The sequence below is a fragment of the Aspergillus clavatus genome, genomic scaffold, assembly GCF_000002715.2.
Source record: "Aspergillus clavatus NRRL 1 1099423829802 genomic scaffold, whole genome shotgun sequence".
Classification (NCBI taxonomy): domain Eukaryota; kingdom Fungi; phylum Ascomycota; class Eurotiomycetes; order Eurotiales; family Aspergillaceae; genus Aspergillus; species Aspergillus clavatus.
The window spans coordinates 1,287,715-1,311,792 of NW_001517097.1; the positions used below are offsets into that span (position 1 = coordinate 1,287,715).

The following is a 24,078-nucleotide window of genomic DNA, read 5'->3' on the forward strand; positions in this document are numbered from 1 at the left end:
ATGTCTGTGATGTCGCAAGGGATCGCTGCTGCGACTGCAACTGCAACTCAACTGCAACTGCAAGTATTTGAGTACAGGTGCCAACCACGGAGTAGAGGTAGACAAGAGAGACAATATTACGGAGTACGGATACATACTGTAGTACCTAGTAGTAGTCGGTAGTTGGCTGAGAAACGGATGGAATGTCGTCTCCTACGCGTTTGGATGCACATGACGGAGATGGGATGGGATTCATTGGGAGGTTAACCACCTCTGTCATGTCATCGAAAAGGGAAGACTCTGCAGCCTGATCAAACAACCAGCAACGATGTCATGGTCTGGTCTGGTCTGGTCTGGTGTGATTCATTGAGGCTGATCTGATCTCTTGCCACCGGTGAACTCGGGCCATCAGTTAACTAACTAGTCCTGCCACCGTCCATTTTGCATTTGGTCACCGCCATCATCTCTGTAGTCGTCTGTACGTAGTAGCTCCCTTCCTAAACCAGTCTAGATCCTCTAGGATGTGGTATGTACTGGGTGTACCACTAAGACACGTTTTTTTTTTTATTTTAGCACGGGGAGAGGGCGTTGGGTCATTGGGTCATTGGGTCATTGGATCATTGGGTGGTGCACGTCCCCAGCCAGATTGATTTAAGTGACCAGTTGAACTCATTATTTTTTGTCTTCTGGAGGGCTGCCCCATTTTTTCTTTTCGCGTTTTGAGTTCGAGACTTTTTCCCTATTTTTTTATTTTTTTTTTATTTTTATTTCTTCTTTTTAATCTGTCGACTGCCGTAGACTCGTAGTAGATAGACGATGCGCTACTGGTGACTTTTACACTTTACAGTCACCAGTGGCCAGCTTGTACGGGATTCTCCTCCTCGTAACTGGTCTGTGTGTTACAGCGCCTTTGCATCACTGCTGTCTCTTGAAGTTGAGAGTTGCACTTAGCACCGCCTTCCATTCCCTTTCTTTTCTGCCAAATGTCTGTCTGTCATTCACTCCAGCTGAGTTGTTAAGGGGAATGATGACGCTGGTCATGGGTACCTGCAATGAGATGACGGGTGCTGCTGCTGCCTCAATCACTATCCAAAAAAGATCTTCAAAAAAAAAAAAAAATCTAAAATATAGAAGTCACTCGTCGAGAAGAATTTTTTTCCCCCCTCCTGCCTGTATGGAGTAGGTTACTGTGTCTTTCCTTGGGGAACCACGCTTTCGAGCATGAAAAGGGAAATCAACCAGAACCGGCGAAACCTTCCAGCGGCGGTAGTTGACGAGTTCTTAGTGGTGTTGTTACTTGCTAGACTTGCTAGACTTGCTAGGACCTAGCTACCTAAGGACTGCTAGATGACTACATACCTACAGGCTACAGCATGCTGTAGCACTCACTCAACACGCTAAAAGTCAAGGGGTTAGGGGTGGACCACCATGGGATTTAGCAGCAGTGTGACCCCATACAGGTGGCTCCGAGTCCCCCGTTCGAGGCTTCGAAGCCGCTAGTAGACTTCCTTCAAGTCTCTTTGATAATGATAATAATAATGAATGCTTAGGAGAATGACAATAATGAAAAATCATCAGACTTCAGGGACACATTGTTGCAGTCTTATTTACGGGAGTATTTATCTGGAATACCGTGAAATCTTACTTTTTCTTGAAGATGCCCTATCCCATACAGAGTACGGAATACGGAGTATGCAGGACGTTTAAAGAGGTCATACAGTACTTAGATAGCATGATATGATGATAGAAACATACTAGGCCAAAATCCTCCCGGAGGTAGATGAATCCTGACTAATTACTCCGTAGACAGTTGCCATTTCTATTCCTATTCATTGATGTCCCATCCCATTTGTTCTGACCCGGTACTTTTAAGATACCTTGGTCTCTGCGACGAAATCAGGAGATACATACTGTAACTGCAGTCTGCAGTCTGCACCGTAGCCTGTCCATTGGCAGATGATCGAGACGAAAAGAAAGAAAGAAAAAACTCTAAAAGGATTCGTTTAAGGAGTGAGTATTCTAGTTAGTATTTTACAGAGTAGTCCGAAGATCTGTCAACTACCTTAGACTACAGAATAGTACAGTGTAGGTTAGATATTGTATGGAGGAGACACACTGCAAGAATGATGCTGAGTCGTTGACCTGTTGGCCCCTTTCCTTATTTTTCTCTGATTCTCTGATTTTTCTCACTGGCTGCATTGGAGTTCCTCTTTTTCCCATCTTCCCAGTCGCCATAACACCCTTTCATTTGGGTTGGGTGGGCGTGAAGGGCTGGAACTGGAAGCCTTGGACTTTGGAGTCGGAGACAGCATAAAAAAATTCAATTAATAATCTGCATGCAATGATTTTTATTTTTTCAATTTTCATTTTTAATCTTTTCCATTTTTGTATTTTTTTTTTTTTTTTTTATCTTTGCCCTTCTCTCCTGACTTGTCCGGCCGATACTATCCGTTAATCACTGCCCAGTGCCCACACACTTGGTCCTTCCAGTTCCCACCAGTACGGGCTACGGGCTACAGCCTACAGCCCCCCTCCGTACAGCCTGCTTCCATGTCGTACTTACAGGAGCCTAGGAGGGGGACATGTATGGGGTATGTATGTAATATTACACACTCACAGTCTCACTCACACACACATACTTACACAGGTCACAGAGTCACACCTACCTTAGATTAGACAAATCCCAACTTCCAATGTCTGACTCTAGCCCCAGTGTTCCCTCATCACAGGCTGACCTGAGTACCTGACTGGACAATCTTACAGGTTTCCATCTCTCCAATCCCATAGTTACCACATCCAAAATGAACCCAGAACACAGAATAGACCAGAACTTAACAAGAGCGATCATCATCCAAGGTTCCATTCTCCTCTAAATAATCAAATCCATTACTATTATTATTATCATTATTATTATCATTATCCTTATAATTTTATGATGAATTATGACCATTATTCAATCAGAAAAAAGAGAATAATAATAATAATAATCATAATGATAATCGTAATGAAAATGAAAATTCCCCATTATTGCCAAATTGCCATATGGAACTCTTAGTACTCTCTTACTCTCTCACTCTCTCACTCTCTGTCCCAAGTTCTCAACCTTCTGCTAAACCCAAGTAGTTAACGCCTTCTGGGCTAAACTCCATCCATCCAGCCATACTTCTGGCTTCCTTAGTTACTACTAGTCTAACTGCTTCTCTCTCTCTCTCTCTCTTCTCTCTCCTCTCTTCCGCTTCGTCAATAATAATAATTATTATTACTCCGTATTATCATTCTCTCCGTACTGCTCCTCCTCCTCTTCCCTTTTCTCTCTCTCCTCCCTCTTCTCTTCCCTCCTCTCCGTCTCCCTCTTCTCTCTCTTTACCCTCTCCATCACTCGCCTTCTGATTCTTTTTTGTCCCTTTAGAAATATTCTCTCTCATCTTCATCCATCCTCTCCTCCTACCAATCCTTCTCAACGAGCTTTTCACTAAGTGTCGTTGTCTTCTTGATCCGAGGCCTTTCGACGTTGACGTGAGGGAAAGGGGAAAAAAAAAATTAATTTTTTCTCTTCCGATCCCCTACCATTTCCTCTATCGTCTTTTCTTCCCCAGCCTCTCCTGACTTCACGAACTCCTCTCCCTTACTCTTTACCCCCATCGACCATCAACAATCCTCGGACCACGTTCCCATCGCTGGTGACCGTCTTCTGAACTGTGAACCCTATCCTTCCCGAACGTGCTTGTTGAGCGTCTCGTGTAAAGGACATCAGCTCGTCAAAACATACCACCGCAGGAGAATCGCACAAATTTCGCCGCGTGAAAAAGGACCCGACAACACAAACATCAAAAACACGCCCTCGGCGATTCCTTGTTTTCGCTCTTTTCTTCTTTCTTCGTCAACCTCAAAAAGTTGAATTTCCTCCCATCCATGTCATTCAACTAAAGAAAATCACCATACGGCAAAGACAGAGCTGCGGCTCGTTGGGCGACGCTCTCCCCAGCATCAGGGCCTGGCGGACGTGTAGACGGTTCGTACTCTTATCTGGTTTCTATTAACCTGTTTTCCTTTTCTGGCAACCTTTGCCCTGATCTGTTTTCTCCATCGCTGGAGTATCCTTACTGATTGATGTCTCGCATATAGCATTTGATCGTCTGCCTTCCCCGTCCTGAACTGGTTTCCCTCTTTCTTCTCAAATCTGCAATGCCGTCCTTCTACGCTCCTGCCCTTCAGGGCCTTCCTCCCACCCCTCCTCACGTCCTGCCTGGCGGCAGGATGGACAGCGAGCAGCCGTATTATCTCGTCAATAACTCTGCCTTCCCTCCCCGCTATACGCAGAACGGTTGTGAATTCATCGAGCAGTACTCCCAGTCCACCCACTACTCGAAACCCGCTCCGATGAATCTCCCCGTTCACCATATGCACAATGGCAGAGATATGACCGCCGCTCATCCTGCGTTGAATCCGTCGTTCGGCCCCCTGCCTACCGCGAACGTGTTGCCTCCCATCCGCTCCGGCCTTCAGCTGCCTCCCATGGAGAGTGCGATCCCCCCGCAATACCGCCGTCAAGATGTCATGATGCAACCAGAGCAACAGCAGCGCAAAGAGGAAAAGGCCACCGGAGGCGTAGCCGCCCACCTGGATTATGAGATGGAACAGATGTCCGACTTTGTGGCCGAGATGGCTCAGGGAATGTATGCTTTGTACATCACCAAGATCAACCTAGCAGATATTGACTTCGCGCGAAGCGTCTACCCAGGAACATCGGTCCCTCCCCAATTCCGGAAATACGTCTATCAGATCCTTTCTTCGACCCGCCTCCCAAGTTCCACGATTCTGCTTGGTCTCTACTACCTCGCCAGCAGAATGCGCATGCTGTCGTCCGCCAAGGTGTACACTTCCGGCAGCGGGCAAGTCTACCGTATGCTGACGGTCGCCCTTCTCCTGGGAAGTAAGTTCTTGGACGACAACACCTTCCAGAACAAATCGTGGGCCGAAGTCAGCAACATCCCCGTCGGTGAGCTGAATACGATGGAACTCGATTGGCTCTTTGCCTTTGAATGGAAGCTCCACGAGCGCATCCATGATAAGCAGGACGGTTTCTCCTCGTGGCTTTCTCACTGGGAGACTTGGCGTGCAAAGGCTACCGCTCGGGCTCAGGAGACTCGCCACAGCCTCGCTCCCATTGACACCAACGTCTCTCGCGGACATGTAATGTCGAAGCCACTTCTGTCCCCTGAGGGACCGATTCCTCCGCAGTACCAGCGGAGTTCCCACTATGAGAACTCCTGGCTCAACCCTGCGGCGTCGGAGTACTCGCCGCCATCTGCTCCCCACAGTGGTCCGACCACCCCTGACTACTACGCTGTTGGATCTTGGGCCTATGCCAATCCTCCCCCGCCGTACACACGCACGTGGGTTCCGCCACCCCAGCAGTACATGCCTCAGTCCGCACCCCGATCACAGCCTCCATCGTACCACCACACGCCATCTTATGCGTTGCCGTTTGCACAAAGTGCGTGGACCGGCCATGGGTCCACTTGCGGCTGCTTGTACTGTGCCAAGCACGTGGAGCACTACATGTGTGCGAATGCGTTTGGTCCAATGCAGGCCATGGTCGCTTAGTTCGAACTCCTCAATGACGATCCGCGGCTTTCAAATGCTATGCGATAGACTCTACGATTTTTCTTTCTCTCTCTCTCTCTCTTTCTCTCTTTTTTCGACTATTTATCTCTTCTCTCATTCTTCTGATGATACCGTATTGTCTTTGCGATGACATGTGTTTTATTTTCCATCTTCGATTTCGGTCCCTTTTTTTTGTTTGCATATGTCGAAAAGTACCTGTGCTCATCCACCGTCAATTCTTCAAATGTCGGAAAAGCGAAAAAGCAACAAAAAAAAGTCTTTCCAACAGCGATATCGGAACGGCTCTGCCACATCTACATCCACGATCCGGAATTCCTCGATGCATTTGCGATATGGCATAGCCTCTTTGTCTCAGCTCAGCTTTGATACGATCTCATTGCTTATGGAGGGTCATTGCTCTTCGTGTCGCACATTTACTCCACGGATTTTTCCTGCCGCCCTCTGGTCCTGGAGTAAGACAGGTCACGACGATCATGATCTTTTTTTTTTTTTTTTTTTCGTCCTTGCAATTTTTTTAATGGTCCCAGTTTTGATCATCTTTTCTTCTTGATTTCATTTCATGTTTTTTGGATTGGTCATCTCACCTGGCGGTTGTCACATATAGATCGCTTTCTTTGATTTCCTCGGCTTGGCACATTGCTTTCTTTAACCTCAGCTGTACTCGTTATTTCGAGTGTCATGGCGTTCATATTTCCCAATTCTCTGTTCGATCTCCATTCCTATTTTACTCATGCATCTGTCTGTTTCGGTTGCGGAACATATTTCATTTCTGTGCTTCTCATTCATCACACGGCGGGGATCTCTCTCGGTCTTGCAACATCTGCAGCCGTCGGTGCAACATGGTGGAGGACCCTATGTTTCTCGTCTACTTGTGTTGATTTCACCTGACAATTGTCTTACATATTCATGTTCAAAATGTCGATCCGACATTGGAAAAAGTGATACTCCCCTTCCATTATTTCTCTTCTGATCCTTTTTTTGATTTCTTTCCATTCCAGCGATCGAACTTGCATGTTCTTTCCCTCTTCCAGATGACACTATTTACCCTGATTCGATGTAACTTAGATGGATCTCAACTTTTTAAGACTATTTTGTGCAGCAAAAGGTCACCAAACAAATTTGAAAGCGCAAGAAAAGAAGCACGACAACATTCATTTCTTCTCTCCAAGGCGTGAGAAAGCATTCTTTGCCTTTTTGTCTATATCTCATTTTCCTATCTGTTTCTCTGTGTCTCTCGTAGAGCTCCATATCTCGGTCCACGAGGTCCACGCATGATACATCTACCCCATGACGATGTATACATCCCACTGCTTGCTCTTCAAAACCATATAGACTCTACTCCTACCCCGTCCAAGCATTTTGACTTTATTCCGAGAAACACAAGTCTGGTACCCGGTGACATCACTAGTCCATAGATACCATGCTCCTCAAATCTATGAATTTCGAGAGCCGTGATGAAGTATATCTTTTTTGTTCTATAAGGGATGAAGTAGTAGAAGAAGTAGACTATGAAAATTATGTAATGCATGCTTTGTATTTCGAGGTATCAAATCATTACTAAGACTCGTCGCATATCGTAAGAATGGCGGAATGGGGTAAAACAGACTCGAAGGAGAACGGAGATGTGCGCTCCCACAGATGGAGGTAGGGCGATGGTTAGGCTTTGTTAAAATTCGTCAATAGACACTTCCTCTGATGCTCTGGTCGAGCTGGCGTTCTGCCTCGAGCGCTGCTTGGCCGTTGCCATCGTCGTCTTCGTCGTCATCGCCATCGTCATCGTCGTCGTTGTCGCCGTCGTGTTCGTGTTCGTGTTCGTGTTCATGACCGTACGCACAGGTGTGTGCCTCGTTCTGTGCAAAGGAGGCCGAGGCGACCGCTACGGCTCTGTCTGGCCCGCTGGTGAACGTTGCGCCCTTTTTCGAGCCGTTGCGGTTCACGCGGCTGGGGAGCTTCTGGAAGCGCGTGTGTTTCGTTCGCTGCGCCTGCTTGCCGTTGTCTTCGTCATCGCCGTCGTGGGCGAAGTCCTGAGAGGGTTTTGGCCGGTGTTGATCAAGTCGGTCGCCATAGGAGCCTGGGTAGTCGCGCTCGTCTTCCGAGGGCGCCATGCTGTTCGCGCCGCTCATGGAACCGCCGCCGTCGTGGCCGCTGAGGTGGAAGAGGGCGTAGTTAGATCGCGGCGGGTGCAGGAGGTGGTCCTCACTGTCACGGTGGAGTTTGGCTAGGTCGGGCCGTCTGGGTGCGGGGTTCAGGTTCGGGCTCGGGCTTGCAGCAGCTGGCCTGGGGTACCCACCCGGTGTTTCTGTGACGGATGTCGTGCCAGGATCATAGTGCGTGGAGACGATGCTGGGCTGCCCAGCGGAGACCCCGGATTCGTCCGAGGGCCCAGTACGTATGTCTGAGAGCCTGAGGTTTGAGGGGCGATCTCCAAGGAGTGGCTCGGCAGCAACGACGGCTTCTAGGCCGGGCTCCGAAAACTTCCTATGGAGGCCGTGGTTACAACCGTCGGGACATCCGCCCCATGTGCGACTGACTGATTTAGCGATGTGCGTAGTTGCGGGGTTGAGGCCTTTGGCGGCTCGCTCGCGTTGCCTCTCGAGCTCATTCTCCTTCTTCAACTCGGACCATGTACGTAGCTTGTTCTGAAGCGCATATTTCCCGCTGTCAGGATTGAGCTTCATGATCACAAACTCACAGTGGTTGATGTTGCGCAGATCTTCGAAGTATTCAACGCTCCAATGATACCACTTCATCAGAAACACCCGTGTCATGAGTCCATGCGTCACAAGCACGCAGACACTCGCACATTCTTTCTCTCCGAACAGACGCCAGAGTGATTCGTTGAAGCCGCTGACACGGTCGTACGCATCCGCGGCAGACTCGCCGTTCGGTATCCGGTAGAAGAAGTGACCATAGTCCGCCCTCTCCAGCCACATTCGCTCCATCTCTGCAGAGCATGGCTGGAAGTTTCCAAAGTCTTGCTCCCGCAGCCGAGGTTCTTCATATACCTTGATAGTATTTCTTGGAAATGGTGATGGAGATGGGATGTCGGATGTCAACGATTCGAGGATCCCTTCTGTTGTCTCTCGTGTCCGGCGGTATGGCGAAGTGAAGAAATGTATTGTGTCATCGGGCCGCAGAAGCCCGCGCAGCTTGCATCCTGCCTCTCTTGCCTGTCGATGTCCTTCGGGGGTGAGCTTCACTCGATGATCGGGTACGGTTTGGTGGATCTCGCGGTTCTTGTTTCCTTCCGACTGCGCATGGCGGATCAATATGATCATCTGGAGGATAAGTTAGAAAGCGGTCTCGCTATGTATACAACTAAGTGCTCACCCGGGGTTTACCCATAGTTGCGGTTGGGCAGATATGCGGAAAGAAAAAGGGAAGGAAAGTTGAAAGATAAATGGGCGCTTCCAGAAAGTCCCTTTCCAGCTCATTCCCTAATCCTTAGATATTTGGAGTAGTAGTAGTAGGGACCCGTACGAGTATATAGGGCGATCGTCGTGAGGAAGAAGAACAAAGACAAAGCGATGACACTTTCTTCCATCGGGACAGAGGGGAAATTGCGGAGATGCGTCTGCTGCCGCACAGGCTGCCGTACTGAAGTCGATCGCAGCTCCCAAACTCCCCTGGATCCTGTCCAGTTTCATCTTCCACCATTGTGCGATCAAACCGCAGTCGCCCTTTGTTGATCTCCAAGGGAGCTGATTTCATCATGGCTGACAATCTCTATGATCTATTAGCTCCTCATTTTGCTTTGACAGGTGCCTCCTCCGCTCCGCTGGCTCCAGATCGTGACACGACGACAGCTCAGTATCTAAATCGACTATCAACACTATCTCTGGAGGCATTGCAAACAACAGAGCCCCAGTCGCTGGCGCAATCCTCACACTCAACCCTCCTGTCTTTGCAGGCATTATCGAATCGATCCCACAAGGCCTTCATCACGTCCGCCGACAATCTCTCGAACCTCCGTACGGCTATCCCGCAACTGTCCCGGAACGCGCAGCAGCTACGAGATGCGATCCCCAAACTTGATGAATCTGCGGTTCGCTTTTCGACCAAATATAGTCGTGCCGCAGAGAACCCTTCTCTTGAACAGCGCAAGAAGGTCATGCAGTTGGCGAGAAATGTCGATCGGCTATCCGACATCCTAGAACTTCCCTCTCTCCTCTCGACCACCGTCTCATCCGCCGCAGTAAGCTCGGGTACCGCTGGTGCTAGCTCATATTCGACATCATACTCATCTGCGTTGGATCTGTACGCCCACATCAAGCGACTGCAGACATTGTATCCCGATTCGCCTCTGGTCAAGGACGTGGCTCTGCAAGCGGAGGATGCGATGAAGGAGATGACAACAAATCTTATTGCAGGGCTCCGTACGCAGAACCTGCGGTTAGCAGCTGCCATGCGAACTGTGGGCTGGCTACGGCGAGTGGCTCCAGAGTTAGAAAGTCTACGCAGTGATGGTGAGACAGGCTCAGGAGAGGGTGCTCTCGGTGCGTTGTTTTTGATTTGCAGATTGGTGAACCTGGTCTCAACCCTAGAAGCATTGGACCCTTTGCGGGACTTGGCGGACCAGGAGATCCAGCGCAGAACCCGGAGTGCGGATCAAAAGGAAGGGGTGCAGAACTCATCGTGGTCACAGGGCCACCAGACAGAGAAGTTCTTGAAGCGGTACATCGAAATTTTTCGGGAGCAAAGTTTTGCAATCGTGTCCTTATACAAGAACATCTTCACTCCCGACCAATCCGAATCCGAGACGGTGATTCCAGGGTTACGAGGAATCGATGCTCGAATCAAGGCGAGCGCATCCCAGCCAGCTCACCATGGGGATCCCCTACAATGTCTCCCTCCGGCTCTAGCAACTTTTCCCATGCACCTCGTCCAGTTACTGACCGATACGTTACGCACTTACCTACCCAATGTCCAGGATAAGAGCTCACGCGAAAGCCTTTTAACTCAAGTTCTCTACTGCGCCGCGAGCTTGGGACGCCTCGGAGGGGACTTTAGCATGATTCTGACGGAATTGAGTACCGCAGAGGGTGACCATGAGGAAGACCTCGCCTATCACGAGTGGGAAGAGGTAACACGAAAGCACCGCGCCTTGGCAGGGCGTTTGGAGCAGCTCACAGGTGCCACTCCCAAGGGGACACCTCGGGTGACTTCGCCCACCCAGTGAGTTGCACGTTCGAATCAGAACTTGAAGTTGGAGAGTGGGAATGCTATGGATCGTCCGTTGTCTACTTGATAACTGGAGATGCAATCTGCCCACACGGCCACGGATGGATAATAATGGGGATGAGCGTCAAAAGTTTCCCCATTAGGAAAGGAATGGCACCGTCCAGGTTACTAGTCTCAAACAGGCCTAGCTGCGGGCGCTGTTTGGCCTCCACCTTTCAACGTTGTCTGGACTCCGGGCCGCCGTCATCTTCTCTTTTCCCCCCGTCTCGTCTCATCTCATCTCATCCCATCCCATCCCAGAGCCTTGTCTGTTTCTGAAGCCTCAAGTCAGATGCCAGCCGGTGGCTGTCATGTCTGGATGCTTCTTTGAACGCCTTCTTTATAGCTCCGTCTTATAACAGGTTCCGCATTCTGTCTTTTCTATGGTCGGCTTGAGCTGGACCGTCCATTTCCCCCCCTTCTTTGCTCTCCCTGGTGTGACAGCTTTCCTTTGTGTATAGGAGTTCTTTCTTTTTTATCCTTATATCCATCGCTGGCCATACAGAGACATGAGATTTCCTCATCGCTGGTGTATACGAGGAACAGATTGATTTACAGCATTGCTCAACCCTTCCTGCAATTTGTCCATATTCTCACGCTGACACCTCGTCCCAATGGCCGCTTCGGCAGTCTCAACCAGCGGATTGATCGATCCCACCAAGCAGGCTGAATATCCCATTATATTGGGTGATCGACTGGCCGGGAAACACAAATCCTCTCGATCCAGATTGATCAACATCCAATACAATCACAAAACGAAGTCCGCATCCTCACAACAACGCTCCCACATAACCCGATCAGCGCACTCGCCCGACCTCTATAATCTTACGATCACCGACAAAGTACCGAACGCCGAACACAATGCGGTGACCTATCTATACAGAGGCAGCGTGGACCCGGAACATATCGTATCGCAGTCTACTGAGCAGGATCTGGTGCTGGTATTCGACCCGGATCGCAAAGTATTCGTACTTGAGCCGGTCGCGACACAACTGAACTTCAATCTTCGTTCAGCTCCAAATAAAACGGAGAAACAGGTGACAGAGCAGTATGCGCAGCTGCGAATACTGCACGATGATGAACAAGGCTCTGGCGACGATAGAGCAGTTGATACCACAACTGGAGACGACGATGGACCGGCCGATGACAATAATCCCTATGATTACCGCCATTTCCTTCCTAAAGAAAACGCCGACGACGATAAGTCGCTGTCCGACAGCGCAACATCATCCCACTTGAATGCCAGTAAAGCCAGTACTCCCTTGATACCGCCAGCTGCGAAACCTGCCCCCAGTCCCAAGCCACGGCCGAAACCTCTAACAAACCCTCTCCGCCAACAACCGCGCCCGCCCAAACCTTCCAGAGAACAAGCAAAGCCTGTCTCGAAACCGAGTTCGAAGCCTCCAGTGCAAGCGAAGAAAGAAAAACCGAAGGAGGATGAAGATAACTTGGAGGAAGATTTCCCAATTGAAACATCCAAGTCAACCCCTTCGGATACTGGAACAGGGCTTGTGTCGCCATTCAAGGCGGCTCCTTCACCCGGTAGTAATATCATCATTGACGGAGACTTGATTATTGACATGGGGTCACCGCCCCCTTCTCGGCCTGCGTTCAAGGTCAATCCCGCACATTTCTCGTCTAACAATACTCCTGCAATCGATGATGAAGAAGAGGAAGAGGAAGAGGAAATGGAAGATTTGCGACTTCCTTCTCCCGTCGGGGGTAGAGGTGCCCCATCTGAAAGGACGCAACCTCCTCCAATGCCGACAGACCAAGAGCTCGATGGCGACGACGACGGCGATGATGATGACGCGCTGGCAGCAGAAATGGAGGCTGCCTTTGAGGAAGAAGCAAGAAAGCAGGAATACCAGCCACCGTCCCAACAATACCATGTCCAAAGTGAGGATGAAAGTGAGGTCAGTGAGGAGGAATAATCATTACTCGATCTTAATTGTCTTCTATCCCCCCATCTTTGCATCTTGGCCTGGACTATGAACTGTCACAGCAACTTTTTCCAAGCGATTTTGTCTACTCTTTGTATCAAGTTTATATGCAGGCATGGCGTCGTTGGGAGTTTTTGAGCGAGGGACTGGAGCCAGCCCAGCCCGACTAATTCACTAGAGGGATATGATACCACGATCACATCTGTACCTATACGCAAGGCATGAACACTGTCCATTACAATGTCAAATTATATAATCTGAAGTTCTTCGTCTTCTCGTTTGAGTCGAGTTGGTACTAGGTGTTTTGCGGAGCAATAGTTCTGGGCATGGAACGCACTGCCGGTTTCCTCCGGAACAACCCAATGATCCGGGCTCTCTCGCATCCAAACTCCAGATGATGATCTTTTAGACTTGCGACGGCCGACGATTTCAACACTTATCATTAACACCTCTCACTTGAGTACTGCTTTCGATCAAGCGGAAAAATTACACTCACTCAATCTTCATTAGGAAAACCACTCCTCGCAACCTGTCCGATTCCTTTAGACGACGGTCCGCTACCTCGCCCTCCGCCCTTCGTGCTTTGTGACTGAACAACGATTGGGCTAGATTGCGAAGCTTGGCTCGCCATACGATGAGGATTGCCTCCCACTATGTTTGATGTGACATACTGAGTCTCCTAAAACTGGCATCTCTACTGTGGAGGGAGGACAGAAAACGCAGCGCCACGTGCGGTCAGCGCGCCTTGCTCAAGCTGTCCTCCAGGAACCGTCAGGATTGAGTCCTGCTATAATTCACAACAACCTTCGGCATCCATCGCCAAATTGAATTAGCTCCAGGTGATTGATCGCTGACAGGGCAATTTACACCAAGACATCATGGCCTCCGCATCAACGTCGCATCCTCCGGAGAATCGGCCGGTGCCTGCTCCATCGAACCCTGTTCTGCTCGCATTGCAAGCCCAATGGCTCTTCGCGGATGAGGAGCTCACTCGTACACCGTCCCAACTCGATGGAATGAAGATGGAAGCGGAGCAAATCAGTCGCAGCAAGGGTGTCAATTTCATCACCCAAGTGGGCATCATGCTGAAGCTTCCGCAGCTTACTTTGGCCACCGCAGCCGTTTACATGCACCGGTTCTTCATGCGGTACAGTATGGTCGACCTACCGCAACGACCGGGTATGCATCCGTATCCCATCGCAGCCACATCATTATTCTTAGCAACAAAGGTGGAGGAGAATGTCCGAAGGATGAGAGAGATCGTGGTGGCATGCTGTCGAGTGGCACAAAAGCAACCGAATCTGGTCGTGGATGAGCAGTCCAAGGAGTTTTGGAAATGGCGGGACACAATTTTACATCATGAGGACTTACTCTTGGAAGCGCTCTGCTTTGACTTGCAGCTCGAACAGCCCTACCGCATCCTCTACGATTTCATCTGCTTCTTTGGAGTCAACGAAAACAAGCCGCTCCGTAACGCCGCGTGGGCTTTCGTCAACGACTCCATGTTCACTGTTCTCTGCCTCCAGTTCAGCCCGCGGATCATTGCAGCTGCCGCTCTTTATGCTGCCGCGCGACACTGCAGCGTGGGCTTCCAGGATGATGACCTCGGGCGGCCGTGGTGGGAGCAGATCGACGTGGATCTGAGCGAGGTGCGTCGTGCCTGCATGAGAATGGCAAAGCTTTACGAGAACAATGCCATGCAAAAACATACCCAGTACTACCCGACCACCCCAATACTGTCGGACGAGGGCACTGAGAAGACCAGGATCCCGCACGCTGGCAGCCCCGCAAATCGTCCCCCGGCAGAGACAGATCTCAACAGCGGACGGAAACGGTCGAGAGAGCCAGAGAGCAGTAGCGAAACGCAAGCGGGCCCCCCCGATAGTCAGCATAACCCGCCCGCACCTTCGAATGGGGGGCGTTCTCCGAAACGGCCACGCAGGCAATTGGATGCCATGCAAGATAGTGGTGGTGGTGGTGGTTCGGCAGAACAGCCAAACCCATCCGCATCTTCTCCGCACAGCCGTCCCAATGTAGAAAGCCCTTCTTCCTCTTTCTCTCCGCCAAATCGACACCACCCGAACGGCCATGTCCCTCCTGCTCCTCCTGGCTCCCACCACCGTCACCCACATCCCCTTCCACCAGCTCCGCGGCCATTCCCAACTCGAGATAGCGACCAGCGTCCCAGTAGCGGCAAAGGCCCAAGTGGAAGCGGAGGAGCACGAGAGCCCGATCCAATCCAACAACGCATCGACGAGATCGTCTCCCAAAACATGCCACCCCACGGTGGCCCTCCACCACCTCCTCCCCCATCCGTAGGCGGAGCGAGGATCCCCAACAGACGCAACTCTACAGACCGACACGGTCCCGATCGATACCGCAATTACGATGATCCCGCGCGACGACGGCGGCCGTCTTTCGGAAGGAGGTCGCAATCCTTCGAGGAACAGCATCCGCCGCCGCCGCCGTCATTGCACCATCAGCACCAACATCAACATCATCCGATCCCGCCGCCGCCGCCGCCTCCGGATCTCCCTCAGCCCCCTCCACCTCCCCCGCCGCCGCCGCAACCAGACTCCCAATCCAGCAAGGCCAACCAGGACGATGAAGATGGGGGTAGCGAAGAAGGCGAGCTTTGATGGGTTCCCAATGTTCGCAACGAAAGGAACTCATCTCTATGCTGCGGTCTCAGCACTATCCGCCACGATATGTGCTCCTAGGATATCATCGTATCTCTTCAGAGAGTCCCATTAGGGAAGAGCAGTACCCTATACAAGGACAATCTACGTCGGGCAATACATAACCGCACCGCCCGTCTTCACCAACCCCTTGACCAAAACCAAAAGCAGCTCGATCCAGTGACTCTCCCGAGTCTCGTGCAGCTGCTGCATTCCATACCTTGATTGCTCTTCGCCTTCATCATTGAAAAACATGCATCGGCGGGTCCGGAGATTAGTACATGGGGGGAGTATTTATACGAATCTCAGCAATTATAAGAATTATTCAGACTCATTCGTTCGGCCCCCCCTGTGCTCTACCGTAGAAATAGACGAACGGCTACGTAGGAAGTGGAATACGTCTCGAGCAACAGCTTAGTATTTCCAATTGATGCTATCAAACGAGTGTGAGCGCCCCCCAAGCGGACGATGCGCAAGAATTCCAAGAAGGAAACCCAAAAAAAAAGAAAAAAAAAAAAGAGAGAAATCGAAGATCAGTAACCCGATGTCATCACGCCGAGCCCGTTGTGGTCGAGCAGGCTGCTCGACGCCACGAAGCTGAATCCGCCAAAGGGATCATTGTCGCAGCTCATCCCGTCGAGGCCCGTGGACATGGTGCGCTGGTTCGCGCGCTGGCGCACGGAGTAGTACTCGTCGAAGCCGGCGCTGGTGACGACAGGGCTCAGCGGGAGGGTGGTGAAGTCCATGGAGAAGTTCTCTGCGAGGGCGGGGTCGGTGACGACGGGGAGGATGGGTGGGGCGACCTCGCGGCGCTCGAGGGCCTTCCAGTCGATCTTGCGGAAGAAGCGGTGGTTCTTGATGGTCTGCAGGTCCTTGGGCATGTGGTAACCGAGGCGCTTGGCGGGCTCCTTGCGCATGAGGCGGGTGAGGAGGTCCTTGGCGTCCGGGCCGAGGAAGTAGGGCAGCGCGAGCTTCTGCTTGATGATCTTCTCCTGGAGCTTGGCGTGGTTGTTTGCCTTGAAGGGCGGCGAGCCGGTGAGCAGATCGTAGCCGAGCGCGCCGAGGGACCACCAGTCGCAGGCTTTGCCGTAGGATTTACCCTGGATGACCTCGGGGGCCATGTACTCGATCGTGCCCAGGGAGGAGTTGCAGCGGTCGTCGTCGTTGACGGCGATCTTGCTGAGGCCGAAGTCGGTGAGCAGCAGATGGCCTTCGTGGTCGAGGAGGCAGTTCTCCGGCTTGAGGTCGCGGTAGATCACGCCGACGTTCTGGTGCAGGTGTTCGAGCGCCAGGACCATTTCCGCCATGTAGAACGCCGCGGTGTCCTCGTCGAACATGCGCTCTATGGCCAGGTGGTGGAACAGCTCGCCACCCTGGGCGTACTCCAGGATGAGATATAGTTTTTCGTGATCCTGGAACGCGTAGAAGAGTTTGACCACAAAAGGATGGCGGTTGACACTCTCCAGGATCGCACGCTCGGTCTTGGTCTGCTCCACGAGCTTCTTGTGGACGGTCAGCGATGCCTTGCGGAACTGCTTCTGCGCATACAGTTTTCCGGTAAGCGCATGGCGCACAAGGAGCACGGTGCCGAAGGAGCCCTTGCCCAGGCAGAGCAATGGCTCAAAGTCACTGGTGGTCATCTTGCGGCACAGCTGAGTGCGGAAGTCCTGCGCACTGGAGTCGTCGCGCGATGTCTCTTCGGCCGCCGCATCGGAACTGACGAAATCGTGCTCCAGCGGAACTTCATAGCTGGTCAATACCTCCGTCTGGTCGCTGTCCGAGCAGACACTCGCATTGCTGGGTGTTTCGTAACAGGCGTCACCCCGCGCACCTGGCACGCTGCTGCCATTGCCGGACAGGCTCAGTGAATCGAACTGGGACTTCAAGGCGCTGACGCCACTACCAGCCGGCTGAAACAGGGGGCTGTTGCCATTGCTCGCGGCGGGAGCACGGGGTCGTGTGGATGGCGCTCTCGAACTGGTGGTCGAGAAATCCGAGTCCTCGTCCCCAGACGCGAGCGGGGTGAAGCCGCGCACGGTGGAGATGGCACGGGGCACTTCATTTGCCGGATGGTTCTTCTTCTTTCGGCGGCGGTCTGGTCGGCCGGGGAACGCTTCGGTGTGGAGGTTGGGCGCCGGGAAGGGACTGGCTTCATTGAAGCCCTTGGTGGCTGGGGCTTGCTTGCGAGTGGGACTCGCGCCAGTCATGCGGAAACCAGTATCATGGTTTTTATCCAGAAGCATCTCCCCGCGGGGTTGCGACATGTCCGCCTGGGGGGCGAAGACATCTCCCACGGAGAGATCATCATGGACCGAACCCGACGAGGTATCCATATTGTTTCTTGGCCCCGCTCGGGAGGAAGTCTGGCTTCGAAAGAACAGCGACTGTCAAAACTTCAATCGGTACGACAGGCTCTCAGTTCACCCCTCTCCTCCGGCAAACAGTCCCAATACCCACCAAACAATGAATATCTGCTTGCACAGAACATTTCATGTTAGCCCCATAGCTCCCTTGCCAGGCAATGCGGGGTGATTTTCAACACACGCAAGGGAGACAGCGTCCAGAGCGAGACATACCTTTCAAAACGCGCAAAATCCAGAGCAAGGACACCACGCCCAGCCAGCGGGAACTGCTGGGTGGAGTTATACCCGAATGCAACTGAACCTCTCGCGGTTTACCGTCCGCCCTTCTTCAGGACGGACCATGGACCCCTAGCCACACCACCTCGGCCACCGAGTAATCGAACAGCAGGGAGGTAGATAGAACCTGTGTATCGGACAACGCGGGCGTAACCAGGGTCTCGCCAAGTGCGAGCTCGAATCCCGGATTCACGGAGAGGGAGGGGCAGTTGGCAAGGCAGCCAGTGAAGCGGATCAGAGCGGCGGACGAGGACAGCGAGGGCGCAGACAGGCACATAGAGGAACGGCAGACAGGGATTTGGGACAGAATAGACTGGATGGTAATCCAAGGAAGTAGAGATAGATCAAAAGAGAGAGAGAGAGAGAGAGAAAGGGAGAAGTTGGCACGGCGAGGGTCAAGAAATCAAGAGATTCAACTTTCCCTCCAAAAGGCCAAAAAGCCCGCTGTTCAGCTAAATAATGCGGGCAATTCAGGGCCAATCAGCGCCAAGGTGACCTAAGCGAGGCTAAGCCCTATCGGGGCGGGCTTTTTTTCACGTGCAGAGCTCATTGGGGTCTACGATGGTCCTGGAAGGTCGGAATACTTCAAGTATGGCAGTTTTTCCTGAATCATTAACTGGTTTCATATTATTGTAGCAGAGCACTGGAACGATTCCTGATGCATAATGAACAGTAGTGGCGGTGTTGTGTAAATTAAGCAGCTGATGCTCTTACGTGATGGACCGGAGGTAGCCGCAAGGCTGAGCGATCCTTTGATGCTTCATATAATAATAATGAAAAACAAACATAAACATGGACATGGACATGGACATGGACATCATTCGGGGGATCCCTGACAACATACACAAGGAGCATAGTGATGGGGTTTGACATGTTCTTGGGAGCTATTCATAGTACTGGTCTCTGGCTCCATCTTTACCGTGTAGGTAGATCGCATGTCAAGCATGGTGTGTGAATGGGCTACATCCGAGATTCTGTAGATCGTCGTCTGCTAGGCCTCGTAAAGCCTTTCCCTATACTCTAACCGTTCGATTCTCGAAAAAAGCCTGTGACCTGGTGATCTCGACCCCAGATCTGTCCACAAACGCCAGTGCGCTGGGCTTTTCTACCCGCACGGTGACCCGCTCATTGCCAAACTCCACGGTCACGATGCGCGCGACAAACGTAGCCAGGGCCTCCACGGTCTGGAACGAGGTTTCATCGACTCGCTAGAAGATAATAGTCAGCTCCGTCCGTCGTCTCCGACAAAAGAAGGAATGATTCAAGTTTCAACTCACCTCAGCAACCGTCCGAGTCATCTGCTGGTATGTATCCACAACCCTCGACCCCCAGGCCAGCTGGCCAGGACCCTTGAATTCCAGCGAGACAATCACCGCCTGCTTCTCAACCCGCTCATGGGAATTCACCCCAAGGATACAATGGCACCGGATCCCATCAATCCGGAACTCCTCCTCCAGCACCACCGCACACCGATCCGAGTCCAGCGCCTGACCCGACTCTCCCTGCCGATACCCCCAGACCGTAACGCTCCGGTACTTCAGGCCCTCCTCCGCGCGTAGCAGCGCCTTGGGCAGAGTCAGCCACACCTCGCACCGCCCGAACGCCGCATCGATCGGGGCCGCCGACGCCGCAGCAGAGGCCTGCGCTTCCGCCGCCGCCGCCGCCGCGCTAGCACTGGCACTCGCGCTGCCCCGCCGCCCACTCTGATGCACATGCGACATCCGCCGGATCCCCGCGGCCGTCTCATCCAGCAGCCCCAGCCCGCAGTTCGCGACGATCCCCGCCGTCAGCCGCACGTCCTGGCCAGGCTCCGCGCGCTGCATCTCCTCGCGCCGCGCGCCGTCCGCGCTGACCATGTGCTGCCCCGCGGCGGGGCCGTGCGTGCCCATGTGGCGGATATCCTCCTCCAGGCGGCGGTAGAGCTTGCCATAGTCGAGGGAGAGGGAGACGTCGTCGGCCGCGGCCGCGGCGATGGCGGACGAGTACGAGAGTTTCAGGGAGGCGGTGCAGGGTTGCGGTTTGCCGGCGCGATGCCAGGGGTCCGGGCCGATGGGGAGAGGGAGTTGGATGTCGCGGAGTTGGACGCTGTCCAGGACGGTTGTCGGGGAGGGGATCTGGATGCTGAGGTGTTCGGCCATGGTGTGAGGTTTTGGGTGGTTCTGTTGGGTTATGGAGAAAGACTGCTATCGAGAGTCGAAGCTCGGCTTGACAGCTTCGGTTGAGCTTGGGTGAAAGGGTCTCCCCAAAAATAGAGAGAGATCAAACAGTAATGATGGGATCCTTCAGTTGCAAGACATTAAATCAATCACATACTAGATGCAGTCTCAATTCCCAATGCTTTTTTTGGTAAATAAGTGAAATGTTCAGATCATCGCCCAGCGAAGTCGGACGCAGTGAGATGGCGGGGTTCTTCGTCTTTTCTTAGTGCGGCACGACCTCATGACGAATGATGATGATACCTCGACACAACGTTGATACTCTCCGCTGTTTGGGTCTAACTCTACCCATTTTATCCATTTGTATCGCTCGCTGTAGACTTTATTGGCTCATCTGAAGGAATGTAGAGATCGGATAGCCGCGTGTAGAACAGGTGGGCTGTGGATCACCGTGAACTGGAAGCTCTTCCCCCCCTCACATTCTCGTTATCAGCACGGAATGTTGATAGCGATGCATTCATTATGCGTCACATATCGACAACCTGACAGCCCAATCCATAAGGACATCTCTACGAATGCACTCAACTTCCCACGCATCTCCGGAATAAGGTAATTGGAGTCAAGAGGGCTTAGGAACGAGTGCGTGCATTATGTGAATTAGTTAGTCATTTACAAGTCAACTCCGTCGTGGAGAACAGATGGCCCATGTCCAGACTGCTCAAGATGATATAGATGTTCACCTGGCAATCCAATCCGAAATGGCCGATATCATTACAAACCAAAACCCTCAGAAATGTGCAATCATTGAAGGAAAGTCGTTAAACCTTGTCACCAGGCACGGCTTCGAGTCATCAGTCCCAGAAAGAGGCCCCCCCAGACCGCGGAGCGGAAAGATGCTGCATCCGGAGAATCGAATAAAAGGATGGCAGTGAGCTCCTGCAATTCATAGCCTGGCCTAGATCCCGGCTGGTGGAGGCAAGTGGGAGAAATGCAACAAGCGTAGGAACCGGGAAAAATCGTGCGGAAACAGAACAGAGGAAAACCAGAAAAAATGCCAAGCTGAATGGGTATCCGCCATATGTGCAGGACAATCAAAGCAGGTATTGTTTTCTACCAGTATCCGCGGCGATCATACGGGGGATATTCCCCCCTAGGTGGGCTCCGAGGGCGTCCGTATGGTCTAGGGGCCATATATGGGTCATCGTAGTGACGAGGAGGTGGAGGTGGTCGCGCTTCATAAGGATCATCGTACGGACGCCGTGGAGGATAGTCTTCCATCCGAGGCCGGGGAGGGGAACGACGGCCGTAACCATCACGCTCATAGTATTCCCGGCGCACTGGTACAGGCGAGCGTTCCCGGTAATGGCGGGGGCTGTAACCGCGAGGGGCGGGGAATCTCCTGTCGTACTCTTCCATGGGAGGGTAGCTGCGACGGGGTGAACGCGACCGGTATGGATCACGGAGAGCACGATCGTCGTGTGACTGGATCTGAACAGAAATTAGTGAGGACATTCTTCCAGTTCTCCCAGAAAAGAAAGTTTCTTACATCGGCGATACAGCTCACTCGGGAGCCCTTAAAGTCTCGTCCATCGAGTTTGTCAACGGCTGTTTTCAAGTCCGCCGCAGTCTCGAACTCAACGAATCTTCACTCAGTGTTAATATCCTTAAAACGTCCACTAGAGATAGTATGAGCAGCACTCACCCTCTCCCAGGTTCGCGACCGGTTTCCGAATATACAACGTCAAGGCCAGATTGACGGGCGAAATCTTTCAGGTCCTGTAAAAATTCAATGGTGAGAATCCGTTCGATCCGCTTCCAGTACATAAGGAGTCCAAATGCGTCTGTTGATAGGTGCACCATGCGCGAATAGGCAAGGGAAATGGAAGAAAACTCCAAGACTTGATGGGAGCCGCCAAACGCAAAGAACCAAGTAGGGGAAAAAGTCGTCCGGGGAGTGTTCCCACTGAACTCGGTTTCCTTCGATTTCCTATGATATATCGGTATCCATTGAAGATCGTGGACACCAGCCTGCGTCTCGGGAATAAGATCACCGGAAAGCTTTTCTGGTATTCGAACGAGGCAGTATGGCAGGCTTTCAGTAGTCCGCATGGATGCCGAGAGCAAGTTGTGGAGTTGGATGTTGACTTCCGATCAGGTTGGACCCCTGTAGCGGGGACACTGGAAGATTTCCAAGCAGGCAAGGACAAAAAGGGTTGTGGAGACAGGAATGCTCATGGTGCACGCATTGGCCAGACAATGTGGTATCCAGGAAGTCCGGGGGAGATGGGAAATGGGCTGCTAACCTGCCAGCTGGTTTCCGGAAGGCCAGAAATTAACATGCGAAAGACTGTACGGCGAGGACGAGGCATATTGGGACGATCCATTGGACCAGGAAAGTTCTCCTTGCGACGTGGTCCGCGCGCGAACTGCACTGTAAGTCGCTCGCCTTTGAAATCACTACCGTCTGCAATGTACAATTAGTCTAACGGCATAGAATGTTGAAAAGCATCGGATCATAGCTTACGAAACGCTAGATAAGGCTGGTCAGTGGGTCAATTCAATCTGTGGGAGTCCGGAATCCTTACCTGGAACAACATCTCTGGCATCCATAGCATCCTCATACTCGATGAACCCGAATCCATTCATCAGCTTAATCTCTGTGATCTTGCCAGAGCCATGGCTGCTAAAATGTTCCTCGATGTCCTGTTTGGTCACTGGAGAAGAAAAAGATGAACGGCACCCAGACAGGCGCCATTAGAAACAAGTCAGCTCACTGCATTGAAAGGAGAAGATAACAAGCCGTCCAGGAGAGCGCAAGGTCAAACTGTCACACAAAAGAAAATGGTATCCATAAAATCGAGACGCTTCGGACCGAGGGATAACGGAAGACGTCCCCCATAATCATCTCTCTCGGAATCGTGGCCATAAAACATAGGAGAGGTCCAGGAGAATCACATCGGTCACCCATGGAGGGTATGGGGGACTACGTCGTACTCCAGAGGGGGATATCCTGTTCTGGTCTGGATGGCGCACACCGACGAACACAAGGAACCAAATCGAAAAAGGCTGCAAATATCTCCTAGGAAAGGGCAGGATTGATGATGATGATGATGGAGAAGGCCTGCATACCGTTGCGGGGAAGATTCCCGAGATAAAGACGAGTGGACGAAACCTCCGTCATGTTGGCGAGAAAGCAGAAAAGAGGCCGAACCCAACGGGATTGACTGTAATCCTAGAGGACTCGAAGAGTGGCCAAAGGGGATCCAGGGAGTGGAAGATCGGCGGGAGAGCAAAAGGCCTTTGGGGGGATCGGATCAGAGACGGTGGTAATGGTTCCTGCGGATTAGTATGGCTGAGGTATGTATTCCTATAATTATCCTGCGCGGCAGAACCTCCAGATGTGGTTTGTAGGACCTGGACGGAGAACGGAGACTTGGGGACCAGGGATTGAAGGAGGAAAAGCTGCCAGATGGAAGACGGTTAATACCAAGGATAAAAACAAGAGAAAATGAGGCACGAGTCGAAGGAAAGAAGTTGGGGTGAGAAGTTGGAGAAGAGGGAAGAGGGAGAGAGAAGAGAGAGAGAGAGAGAGAGAGAGAGTGAGTGAGAGAGAGACTGGGGAGAGAGTGTTTGTCTGTTTGACCGCCAGACAGAGAGCCAAAAGTACCTACCTACGATCGCTTCCCCCAACCGGTTTTAGTGTGGTTCAACAGTAGGATATTCAATAATAGCCAGATCGATCACCAGTGGCCAGGCAAGTTATTATTCGGATCGAATAGTATTAACCCAAGAGACTGCAGAGCTGCACACTGAAGATGCACTGCTGTTGGCGGTG

General features: G+C 52.0%; 9 protein-coding genes across 9 annotated transcripts, besides 25 other annotated features; 4 read left to right on the top strand and 5 right to left on the bottom strand.

The window, feature by feature from the left end:
* Position 1: part of a microsatellite that runs on past the window's edge.
* Positions 2-28: 27 nt separating this feature from the next.
* Positions 29-62: a microsatellite.
* A 251-nt stretch (positions 63-313) lies between these two features.
* Positions 314-337: a microsatellite.
* Positions 338-567: 230 nt separating this feature from the next.
* Positions 568-604: a microsatellite.
* Positions 605-723: 119 nt separating this feature from the next.
* Positions 724-759: a microsatellite.
* Positions 760-1,274: 515 nt separating this feature from the next.
* Positions 1,275-1,300: a microsatellite.
* Positions 1,301-2,864: 1,564 nt separating this feature from the next.
* Positions 2,865-2,909: a microsatellite.
* A 40-nt stretch (positions 2,910-2,949) lies between these two features.
* Positions 2,950-2,979: a microsatellite.
* A 56-nt stretch (positions 2,980-3,035) lies between these two features.
* Positions 3,036-3,065: a microsatellite.
* A 110-nt stretch (positions 3,066-3,175) lies between these two features.
* Positions 3,176-3,211: a microsatellite.
* Positions 3,178-3,209: a microsatellite.
* Positions 3,178-3,210: a microsatellite.
* A 57-nt stretch (positions 3,212-3,268) lies between the features above and the next one.
* Positions 3,269-3,339: a microsatellite.
* An 825-nt stretch (positions 3,340-4,164) lies between these two features.
* Positions 4,165-5,586, top strand: ACLA_037880 (putative cyclin-like protein (Clg1); the record flags this gene model as incomplete). The annotated part of the gene is made up of 1 exon (XM_001271003.1): positions 4,165-5,586. The coding sequence occupies one exon, from the start codon at positions 4,165-4,167 to the stop codon at positions 5,584-5,586; it is 1,422 nt and encodes a 473-aa protein (XP_001271004.1).
* Positions 5,587-5,647: 61 nt separating this feature from the next.
* Positions 5,648-5,676: a microsatellite.
* A 1,607-nt stretch (positions 5,677-7,283) lies between these two features.
* On the bottom strand, positions 7,284-8,952 carry ACLA_037890 (acid phosphatase DET1; the record flags this gene model as incomplete). The annotated part of the gene is made up of 2 exons (XM_001271004.1): positions 7,284-8,885; positions 8,938-8,952. The coding sequence occupies 2 exons, from the start codon at positions 8,950-8,952 to the stop codon at positions 7,284-7,286; spliced, it is 1,617 nt and encodes a 538-aa protein (XP_001271005.1).
* Positions 7,346-7,405: a microsatellite.
* Positions 7,402-7,426: a microsatellite.
* A 367-nt stretch (positions 8,953-9,319) lies between the features above and the next one.
* ACLA_037900 (Dor1-like family protein) lies at positions 9,320-10,786 on the top strand (the record flags this gene model as incomplete). Its single annotated transcript, XM_001271005.1, has 1 exon — positions 9,320-10,786. The coding sequence occupies one exon, from the start codon at positions 9,320-9,322 to the stop codon at positions 10,784-10,786; it is 1,467 nt and encodes a 488-aa protein (XP_001271006.1).
* Positions 10,787-11,052: 266 nt separating this feature from the next.
* Positions 11,053-11,087: a microsatellite.
* A 354-nt stretch (positions 11,088-11,441) lies between these two features.
* On the top strand, positions 11,442-12,940 carry ACLA_037910 (ELL-associated factor; the record flags this gene model as incomplete). The annotated part of the gene is made up of 2 exons (XM_001271006.1): positions 11,442-12,743; positions 12,833-12,940. The coding sequence occupies 2 exons, from the start codon at positions 11,442-11,444 to the stop codon at positions 12,938-12,940; spliced, it is 1,410 nt and encodes a 469-aa protein (XP_001271007.1).
* Positions 12,608-12,639: a microsatellite.
* A 708-nt stretch (positions 12,941-13,648) lies between the features above and the next one.
* ACLA_037920 (putative cyclin) lies at positions 13,649-15,409 on the top strand (the record flags this gene model as incomplete). The annotated part of the gene is made up of 1 exon (XM_001271007.1): positions 13,649-15,409. The coding sequence occupies one exon, from the start codon at positions 13,649-13,651 to the stop codon at positions 15,407-15,409; it is 1,761 nt and encodes a 586-aa protein (XP_001271008.1).
* Positions 15,224-15,338: a microsatellite.
* A 535-nt stretch (positions 15,410-15,944) lies between the features above and the next one.
* Positions 15,945-15,974: a microsatellite.
* A 7-nt stretch (positions 15,975-15,981) lies between these two features.
* Positions 15,982-17,781, bottom strand: ACLA_037930 (AGC family serine/threonine-protein kinase; the record flags this gene model as incomplete). Its single annotated transcript, XM_001271008.1, has 1 exon — positions 15,982-17,781. The coding sequence occupies one exon, from the start codon at positions 17,779-17,781 to the stop codon at positions 15,982-15,984; it is 1,800 nt and encodes a 599-aa protein (XP_001271009.1).
* Positions 17,782-18,139: 358 nt separating this feature from the next.
* Positions 18,140-18,364, bottom strand: ACLA_037940 (uncharacterized protein; the record flags this gene model as incomplete). Its single annotated transcript, XM_001271009.1, has 1 exon — positions 18,140-18,364. One exon carries the CDS (start codon positions 18,362-18,364, stop codon positions 18,140-18,142), a length of 225 nt encoding a protein of 74 aa, XP_001271010.1.
* Positions 18,365-18,436: 72 nt separating this feature from the next.
* Positions 18,437-18,465: a microsatellite.
* A 412-nt stretch (positions 18,466-18,877) lies between these two features.
* Positions 18,878-18,904: a microsatellite.
* Positions 18,905-19,100: 196 nt separating this feature from the next.
* Positions 19,101-20,225, bottom strand: ACLA_037950 (dihydroneopterin aldolase family protein; the record flags this gene model as incomplete). The annotated part of the gene is made up of 2 exons (XM_001271010.1): positions 19,101-19,295; positions 19,365-20,225. The coding sequence occupies 2 exons, from the start codon at positions 20,223-20,225 to the stop codon at positions 19,101-19,103; spliced, it is 1,056 nt and encodes a 351-aa protein (XP_001271011.1).
* Positions 19,705-19,786: a microsatellite.
* Positions 20,226-21,353: 1,128 nt separating the features above from the next.
* ACLA_037960 (putative pre-RNA splicing factor Srp2) lies at positions 21,354-23,424 on the bottom strand (the record flags this gene model as incomplete). Its single annotated transcript, XM_001271011.1, has 6 exons — positions 21,354-21,731; positions 21,790-21,886; positions 21,946-22,019; positions 22,547-22,707; positions 22,829-22,957; positions 23,373-23,424. 6 exons carry the CDS (start codon positions 23,422-23,424, stop codon positions 21,354-21,356), a joined length of 891 nt encoding a protein of 296 aa, XP_001271012.1.
* Positions 23,425-23,797: 373 nt separating this feature from the next.
* Positions 23,798-23,858: a microsatellite.
* Positions 23,805-23,857: a microsatellite.
* Positions 23,859-24,078: the final 220 nt, after the last annotated feature.